General features: G+C 39.1%; 1 protein-coding gene across 2 annotated transcripts in view; it reads left to right on the top strand.

The window, feature by feature from the left end:
• Window positions 1-689: 689 nt before the first annotated feature.
• Window positions 690-10,245, top strand: part of cacna1ha (calcium channel, voltage-dependent, T type, alpha 1H subunit a) — a 66,369-nt gene continuing 56,813 nt past the window's right edge. Inside the window, exons 1-3 of one of the 2 annotated variants that reach the window (XM_027022194.3) lie at window positions 690-742; window positions 832-987; window positions 1,344-1,678. In XM_027022194.3, the coding sequence (XP_026877995.3) occupies window positions 1,368-1,678 (311 nt within the window). In that variant the 5' untranslated portion in view covers window positions 690-742; window positions 832-987; window positions 1,344-1,367. Of the gene's footprint in view, window positions 988-1,343; window positions 1,679-10,245 lie in introns of both variants that reach the window. The other variant, XM_081699642.1, reaches the window with a different exon arrangement.

Raw genomic sequence — 10,245 nt, 5'->3', positions numbered from 1 at the left:
TCCCGTGAGCAGTCTTGCAGTTCTGTGATGACGCTCAGTTTATAAAACCACATTTGCTTCTTGTAATCCTGATAATGCTGTAAGAAAACAACGACTACGCCGAGGAAGTATGAAAGCACCATTAGCATGTAGCACGCTGACTTTCATAATTCATATGTGTATCTTGTTCATAGACGCTGTCTCAGAGTTCGACTACATAGTACCTAGTCGCTTTTAAACGTGGCCGTACTACATTTAGTTTAATTTTACATTATTTAATCTAGGCCCTGTGATTTTGTTTTATTGCTTTTCAAGCTTCCTTTCCTTCCAATTGGCGCGATGGCCAAATCTATTATGAACACAAGCACGATCATTAAAATAATTTCCACTCCTGTGACCATTTTTTCCAGAACATATGAGATTACTTACAAAGGAAAAAGCGTTGGACTTTATCACTGCGGTAAGAAAATATTGTGGTGAAATGTACCGCAGACAAATGCGGTTAATAATGTATTGTACAAAATGCATATGTCAGCTAAAAAACGAAGCATAACTGTAAAAACAGCCTAAACAACGACACAAATCCCAGTGCCTACGGTCTAAAATAATGCAAATACGCTACTTTTACGGTTTCAGTAGCTTTGGTCTCGGATGAGGCGTCACGTGTTTGCGCTCCCGGTACAACAGAAGTTTAGTGTGTCAGATCAAGAGAGGATCTCGACCAAGACAGACGCGCGAAACCTGTTTGCCGCCTTTCGACAATGTATATATTTTCGGCATTTCTCAAGAATAACCTCAAAGATATTTTCACATTTAATGTTTTTGAATAACTACTATTTCTTCATTCTAAAGAAATTTTGACTAACGCACTGCTAAGAGGTAGAAACAGCGTTTGGAAAAAGCAAATGGACTGTAACGGGAAACAGACCCTCTCCAGAAAGGATTTGTCTGCGGTACACTGAAAGTAAAGGAGATGCTTTTGGGAACCTTCAATTCCTTACCTATAAGGTAACATGGGCTACTTTTTTATTAACTGCTTAAACTACACCACTAAGTTTAAAGTGTTTTGATTTGATTGTCTCTACATTAGATTCTTTCGCACGCATACCAGTCTAAGGCGCTATTGTTCACGCCACGGTTTTGCGCATTATTCTCGTTGGGGAAATGTAATTCTGTATGTCAGTTAAATTTTCACTTTGTGATGAACAATCGACCGTATTCACATAAAAATGGTGAAACCAACTATAAAGCACGATCTGAAGCGTATCATGCAGTTCGCAATGAATCCTTTTGAAGTGGTTATTTGCGCGTATTTTAAATCTACCTCCTGTCAGTCTGATTTTGACTTAATTTCGCAATTGTAGGATATCATTGCCAGACGCTTTATCATGACTGATGGCGAGGGGAGAGAACACTTTCACTACTTGGAGAGCGAAGAGGTGAGAGTTCCAATTTCAGCCTTGTACCGGGCGCCCGGTCAGGGTGAAGACGTTGAGTATGAGGAGGGAAAAAGAAGCACATGGATTCCTGGCCCCGAGATCTCTCAGGCGCAGGGGTCCAGTGGTCGCGACCCAACTCCGGATCTGGTCTCAGATGAGGAGGAACAGCCCCCCTATCCGGCGCTCGCGCCGGTCGTATTCTTCTGCATCAAACAAACCACTCGTCCACGTAGCTGGTGTCTCCGGGTGGTTTGTAATCCATATCCTTTGTCCACACAGGTTTTAATTTTCACGTTCCCAATGGATAACGTAGGCAAACCTATTTCTTGAAATCCGTAGCGTATTAATCGGACACCTTTGCTTTGACGTATCTAAAAATAAATCTGGCCACATGATAATCAATATACAACTTAACTCCCACCATAAATAATAAGTATACATTTTTGCCTTTGGAAATTAGCTTTTTGTAAGTTTTGCACTTAAAGGTTTTTTTGTTTGTTTGTTTGTTTTTTGGGTTGTTGTTTTTTGTGGGAGGTAATGAGATCAGTATCTATTAGACTGAGGTTCACTGACCTTTCATATTCTGACACTCAGGGTGAGAGAATAAAAATGGCAGTTGTCCATAAAATAGGTATATTTTTAGAATAAACTTCAGAGCGTTGATGTTCACTCTGCCACTGCTGTGCATTTCCTAAAGATACATTCTCTTGGTAATGTTGCAATTAAGTGTACCACATTATAAATAGCCTAATTTAAAGGAACATGACAGTAAAGGAATATGACATTCTCTTTCATCTCTTCTCAGAAGTGAGGCACAAAACTTGATCTTTGTAGGTTCCAATTTATAGTATAGAAAGAGATCAACTGAAGCAATATGTCCATGATTCTTAGTTGTGGTAATTAGATGAGTACTTAGGTTTGCTGATATAATATGCTGGTCTTGTAAACTCCTACATTTTATTTGTGGATTTTTGCTTGTTAGAAGAATGACCCAATGAACTCCAACTTGACAGTCTTACAGTCATCTTGCATTTGCAGTAGGTACATTCTCTTGCATGGTGCTTTGTAAATTGATTTCATTTCCTGTTGAGTAACAGCTTTAAGTAGTACAATTAGATCAGTGATTTGTGCACATATTTATAATGAATTCGCTGTTGCTGTCATATACTGAGAGCAAAGACATCACTAGCTGGAGCTGTAAAGCTCAGTGATTTTTTATATTGTCTGAGCTGTGAGATACTCTGAAGTGCTATAACTAGTCTTATGCTGTCAGATGTTCGGATTTAACTGCCTGCACTAGAATGGTGTTTTTAATTATTTCAGTATGCAACGCAATACTGTGTTAACGTCAATTAGAATCTTTTTACAGAAAAACACAGATTCAGAATTGTTTGAAGCACTGAAGAAGATAGCAGCTAAAAATGAAAAACAAAGATATCTGTTGCATCACCTTACTGATTGCTTAGCTGATTGAAATGAATATTAGGAAGAAATAAAGACAATTACCCATAAGCAATGAAAGCAATAAAGGGCATTACCAAATTCTGAAAACCAACAGTTATTGAATTACTAATCAACGGTTAGAGATCATTTATATTCTCAGTTTCCTCTGCCATTTGGCACCAGATTTTGAACTAGCAGTTTGGTCCCCCTGTGAAAATGGCTTTTGTCTTGTCAGACATGTTATTCTAGTGATTTTTTGGCTTTGGTTATGACTTCAAGAGCATGACAGATTTTATTACAGTATTATAAAAGCCACATCCAGAGGTGTACTGTGAATTTTGTAGAGATTACACTGTATATTATCATTATTCATTATTATTATTATTTTTAGTGCTGTACAGTTAATGTTTGGGGAACAAACCTGCAGTGTCAGTTATGTGAAATTTGAGTGTCAAATGGGAGGATGTAATGTTATAGTTAGTCATCCATAAACTCCTCAGAACTCAGGCATGTTATTTGACACAAAGGGTTATCATGATACAGCATTTAGACAGCTCATCTCCAAAGAAAGGCTGGGTGAATTTAATTAATTAAGCAAAACTCTTTTGACTTTATTTTGACTATTGTGGTTTGATATGGAGTTCATTCAGTGTAAGATCATTTTAAAAGGAAAGAAAGAGCCATATTTTGCTTCATTTATTCTGATTTTGGGTTTGTCATTTTATTGTGTACAACTGCCAAACAGTTGATGTTTTTCTTTCACACTCATGCTAGCTGTTCATGTTTATAATCACGTTTTGGACTGAACATGGTTATTAGCTCTTAGTAGCCATACAAATATAGAGGCTACATTCCCTTTACCGTCTTTACCTAAAATGCATGTTATGTGTGTATACATGGATGTCCCACGTTGTGTGCAATGGTGATGCGTGTTAGGTAAAGACCCTGCGGAGAGTTCCTCTTGGTCCACAGCGTCTTTCAACGTTCCAGCTGTTGACTGCAGGCATTTGCAAGTGTTTTTAGACATGTCTCACATTTATTTGTGGGAAAATACCTGTTTCCTGTAAATGGATGCAGAATTTTTGGTTGGTTATAATTTGGTAAATAATACACCTTGTGTAAAGGCAGAAATTCTGAGTTGGCTTATTCGCCAAAGATATTTTTCCAATGCGCAGATAAAAAGTTAACTTTTCTGAAGTTTTTTTTTTTTTTTTTTCGTTGCTTTCTGGCAATTAAATTGTCCCACTGGCACGAAACCAGTTTCAAAAGGTTTACGTAATGCAGGTAAAATCCTACGTGCCATTCGCAGTCCGAGCCGTTAAACGTAAGCATGTGTTTGTGAAATAGATGAGCTGATTTGTCAGCGTAGGAGAGGCAGGTCTGGCGATGTGCGCTGGGTCATGAGCTGAGCATCGCTGCAAAACCAAAGAGAAACTGTTGGCAGCGTGCGCTCAGGCGCCATGAGCGAGCATTCTGTGGAATCTCAGCAGGCGCGCGTGTCTGGAAGCTCACACAGGGCACAGCACAGAGGAACAAATGTGTCTCATTTTAGGAATGCAAGCATACCGTACCTTATGGTTCAAGTTCATATCTATTGTTTGCTGCGTAATGTGTGAAATCAGAAATAAACTTGGAGAGGTGATCCTTCATTATTTATTAATGGAAATGTGTAGCACAAACTTTTGTTAGAGCCTAAATTGCAGTCATGCAATCAAATAAAGGACAGAATGATTTAACAGTTGTAAACTTTTGAAAAGATCGGATCAGTAACAGTTAAGCGCAATGATTAGGGACACATTGAAGGATTAAATTCACTGAAGTAGACTTTCCATATATCCCTTGGCTTCCAGTTAATTCCTTTTTTAGACCAATGACATGGGACTAACGAGGCCTTTACAAATGGTCGTCTCCTGCAGGCTCCTTGGCATTTTAATGACTTCAGATGTGCGGGTGTGATAACGGCGCTACTGCCTTCCAAGGCATCATAGAACAGCCGGTATGCGTAACAAAAACGAAAAAAGTTTTGTTGTTGTTGTTGTTGATATATTCCAGAAAACGCAGTACATTTATGGACGTAAATTAACTTCAGGTCTAGCCTGACGACAAATTTTAGTATCTTTCATCAGTCTGAAAATGAGAGCTGAGGAGGGAGTGCTTAAATGTTAACTGGCACTTATGTGGTGTATCTTTGTTATGACAGTGATACATGATCTTGAAAAGACACTGCTGACACATCCGTTACTCAAAGATAAGATGGCACCTCGTTGTAAGAAGAGTTTTGATTTTAGGCTTGTTTCTGAAGCTATGAAATAATACAGTAGGTGGCAGTCTGATCGCCAAACTTTACTGGTAAGAAAATATCCTTCCTGCTTAAGACTGTTCAGAATTTACTGCTGTTTGTAGTTTCTTAAGTTTAGTCAGTTTATTTTACTTTCGAAAAAGTAAAACTGGTTTGCACAAAAAGTACAATGGTTTACATGTACTGTTTTGCTAAAACAGTCCTGTGATTTTAAAATAACAATAATTTTATATGCTTTGTTGTGTAAATTGAATTTATGTCTGTACTGGTGCCTTTAATGTAGAAGTTTATATCAGAATCAAAAGTGAAAAATAGTTGCTGCCAGGATGTACCTTTGCCAACCCCCTGTACTACATTTTTAGCTAGCTGGATCTGATATATTTCCTCCTTGTCAGACACTCCATGCTACCATGTGTCTCAGTGGATATTGATTAGCATAAGGTGTGGTGAAACAGACTTCAACAAAAGAGATTTATTTACAGCTGACAGTTATAAACAAAAGACAGAGAAGCAAAGACATAATTGAAAAGCTAAATGGCCATTGATTTTAAAAGCTGCCCTGGACAGATTCCTTCAGTGAGCATCACACGGCCCAGGTCCTGTAAGGCATCTGTGTGGGGTGTGAGCAGAAAGGCTGGCATTTGTGTGGGCAACAGGAGGCAGCTGCAGAGGTTGCTATGGACCTTCCTATGGGAAAGGTGACCAGTGGGAAACAGTTGAGACTGGGGTAAGGTGACCAGTGGGGAAAAGTCGAGCCTGGGGTGGAGAAAGATTTTTTTGCTGTGTGAAAACAAGAATGTGAGTGTAAGCTGTTTTTCCAGAAAGCCATTTTAAAAACTGCAGTAAAATATGAAATATGCCCTTAGAAAAGCAAAGGGATGTGTCAGTACTGCACCAAACAAAGACACCATGTAGTTCAGGAGCATGTGGCAAAGAAGAAAACCCTTTTGTGGAGCCAACAACAGCTTGTATCAGAGCTTTGTTCAAAGAGCATTTTTTTGATTTAGAACTTCACTCAGAAGTATCTCAAACGTCTCCTGAGGTACTAGGATCACTCTAATAAGATGTGCTCATCATAAATGGCAAAGGCATTAAAGGTGCACCTACCCTTTATGCCAGTGGAATGTTGGCTGTGTGGAGTTTTGGCCATGTGGAGTTTTGGCCGTGTAGCTGCTGCTAATGCAGCTTGGTGCGCATAGGGTGGCTTTGTTGCAAGCTGCAGCAGATGACAGAGGTCATGCCTCTGAGATGTCTCGTCACACTGTTGATTCAGCTGCCGTCTTGGGCAGTGTGACTTTAGACAACAGATGACTGTCTGCTCAGAGTTGACAGTCAGACCGAAATAGCAAATGGGTCTGAGAATACAATCACTTTTCTGATTGACTTCTCATCTTATCAGAATTTAAAATTTATTTCTTACATGGGGGAAGACATTAAACCATTAATAAAACTAGGATAAAAGATCAGTTGGATTATTAATTGAAATTAATGATTAGATAATTAGATAATGCCAGTTAACTGTTAACTGTTAAGTTTCATAGTTGGCTCATGCCTGATTGAGAGAATACAGAGAGAATCAGAGTCTTATTTCCTATGGTGACAGATACTTCTGCCCATTAGTTTGTAATGTTTTATCAATTTTGAAGACATTGTCCTGTCAAAATTGCCTTCCTTTTTTATTTTTGTTCATCTTACATTCTTCTCCTGCATAAATGAATGCCATAGGTGGGCTGTCCAGTATTAAATATGTTTATGCTCATGCTGACATGAAGAGGGCAGTTTTAAATTCTCCAGCAGGATCCACAATTATTCAGTATTCATTCAAATATATATGAGTCATTGGCTTGCACATTTATTTCTTACCCTCAGAATGCATAGAGTCTGCCTTTGATTGCTTCTTTGCTGTGTTGTATGGAATCCCTGATTCTGTTATAGCTGTGTCTATGTTCAAATCAATAAACTCAATACATTTATGCATCAGAGTTGTATTGAGATTCTGAACCGCAAAGATCTGAACAGTTTAGTCTCAGATTGAACTTTATGAGACAGATTGCATCTATGGTTTTGTTTATTCATACATTCATCTTTATTAGGATTTCATTTCTCTTAATCAGTAAAATTACAACTTAATCTTGAAAAACAAAAGTGAATTGTTGCATTCTGTGGCAGACTCATGATTCACAGATGGAAGCCGAATTCAAAAGAAGCCTTGCGCTGCACCTCTGCTCACCTGGCTCAGCATCTCCTGGGCCTGTGTATGAACGGATGGGCTGTCACTCATTCAGGTGATGCAAGTTTGTCCTGCATTCTCTGCATTCTCTGCGTTCTACTTGTTCTATGCATTCTCCATGGCAGATGAAAGAAGAAACTGATGAATAAATGAAGAACATGCTGGAAAACAGACACTGTCAGTAACGGCTTCGTCAGCCGTAGCCAGGGGTTGTCATGGCAATGCAGGCAGCAGGCTTGTGTGGAGCTTGTGAGGAGGGTTTTCTGTGAAGGCAGAGCACTTTGCAGTGCTACAGCAGTATAACTTCACCACCCAACTCCATACTGGAGGGCTCTGCAGTGTTACTGCAGTGTTACCACACACACTACCCAACCCCACGCTGACGGGCTTTGCATTGTTACAGTGGTGTTACCCACACTGGGGAGTTACACATGTGATGAAACAGAAAATGTCCTGAGTGTAAATTTATCCTGAGCCAGGTTAGCACTTTTATTACTATTTTTATTAAGAGGTTGCATTATATACTCTTAAAAAAGAAAGCTCCTGTTTATCCCTTATGATGGAAAGAGTACCAATGGAATTACTGGTAACTCTAGGAAAAGTGGAATAGGAATAACACTACAGAGACAATATTCAGGTTTGAGTTGAGATTATTTATATCTAGATCTATAAGTACCTTACATTTTCTGACTGGTGATTATATTTACATACCAATACATATTTTGTTTATATGTAAATTATAAGTGACTTTAAATTCCAAACCATTATCAATCCATACAAGGATTTGATGACTGCCAAAAACACCTGTGTTTTTCACAGGTATGAAAACACTTGTGTACTGTGGACCTCAGATTTAAGCACATAACCTAAGTACAGTAACCTAAGTATGTAGCTAAAGTTGATGTAATCGGTTACTTTTTATCACCCGAATGGTTTTATATGGCCCTTGTATGTCTTATAAATGTTTTGTTAAATCTTAAGGACTTTTTCAGTAGGGCACTGACACAGTTAAGTGAAAAGTTGGGAATATGAGAACATCTGGATTTCTTATGTCTGTGGTGTTCCCTGAATGGGATATAAAGCTGCTACCTTGGGCTTCTGGATTTGAAGCAGCCAGAACCAGTCCCACACCTCAGTGTACAGTTATGTATTCTGAATGCATTTACTTTTGTCATCATTTCTATGTCGGCATTGTTTCTCAAACTGTGAAGAACCATTGGTTTTTCATGTGTAAGTAGCCTCACAGAGAACCCCCATAACCTCACCATATATGGTGAGTAGGATGAGGGAGGCTCTGGGATCCTGGTAAATTATAGGATGAGGGGGATTTCTCTGAGGAGAAGTACTTACTAGGAATTACCTGGTTGCCAAGCAACAGTCGTGGGCATGCCTCATGCTACGAGAGAGAGAGAGAGAGAGAGAGCGAGAGCAAGCAAGCGAGCGTGAGAGCACCACTCCTCCATTCTGCTATCTTGTGCACTGCTGACTCAAGATTATTCATTATTCATGGTTTAGGTTATAAGGGGCTGTGGAGCTGGGGGTCAGGGGAAAATGGGGGACTACGGCTTGAGTCCTGATAATTACTTCACCTTTAATGTCCCCTTATAGTCAAAGGGTCCTGTAGGCATCATTTCTGTGGATAAGATTCATTTTTAGAATTTTTTTTTAAAACTTTGGTGTCTATGGCACTGTGCTGGTCTTCAGTATTAGTAATCAAAAATGCTCAAAATGAAATGGTCTAATCTCTTACGTGACTAATCCAGAGTCCTCAATGAAGATACACTAAGGTGAATATATTACAGTCATACTTTTGCCCAAAATTATTTTGAGGTTGCACATTACTTGAACACCATTATTAAAATTCTATTATGTGTTTAGTCAAAACGCTTACTTGGCATGAATGAAGAGATGTAACATTTAACGACCCAGTGGCTTGCCACGTTATGAGTTTCCTTCTGGTTCGGTGCATGCGACTAGTCAGGGTACTGCTTAAGCATGTCTGGCTGGGCTATCATGGGACCTGTCTTGGGTTTAAAAACCCTGTTAAGTTATTACCCATGTCAAAAGACTGTGAATGCTCATTACTCTTCTCAGCAGGTGTAATGGATATTGATTATCACATAGCAAGGCAGGTTTCATTTGCCAGTTCAGCCCACCTCATTATAAACTCTCATATGCTAAAAGGTTTCAAAATGACCTTAAACATATGTAGTACTTGTATAGCAAATGGCCTGTTTTAGGGAAGTGACTTCCATTCCATTACTTTTAAACATATGTTTGTTGAAGTACACAAATCTCAAAAAATGACCAATAGAGTATTTCTTGATGGATCATCTGGTGATGCAGCCATGCTACATGTCCCACAGAATACATTAGCTTATCTGACATGATATTGTTTGAGGGCCCTGATGTCAGGTCAATGCTGCGTGCCCTGCTTCCAGGCCCTGAGTTGCCTGAGCTCCTTGCCGAAGAGTCGGAGACCCAGTGATGGTGACATATCCTAAAATGAAGTGAGTGCTTGCTCATCTCTGAGTTTGGCTTTACCATAACAGGCACCTGTTAGACTTTTAAAGGATGATTATGTATGGCAGTAGTTTAACTATACATTGATGACATTACATGTATGATTCATGGAGAATATTAACTTTATGTGTGTGATGTGAACTCCTAATTTAATGTTCCACAGAGGAAAAAAAGCTATATTATAAGTGGCCCTGTTGGAGAGTTTGAATGTGTTCTATAAACTTCATCTGTGCGGTGCCAGCGGCACAACGTATACTCCACCAGCACCATACTGTAAAATCCATCATTGTCATTCTGCTTACTCCACCAGTGCTACACCGTATAGTCCACCA

This window comes from Electrophorus electricus, chromosome 2 (genome assembly GCF_041902795.1).
Source record: "Electrophorus electricus isolate QZ-2024a chromosome 2, ASM4190279v1, whole genome shotgun sequence".
Taxonomy (NCBI): Eukaryota; Metazoa; Chordata; class Actinopteri; order Gymnotiformes; family Gymnotidae; genus Electrophorus; species Electrophorus electricus.
The sequence above is the reverse complement of the archived record's forward strand: the minus strand, read 5'-3'. Positions and strand labels throughout refer to the sequence as shown.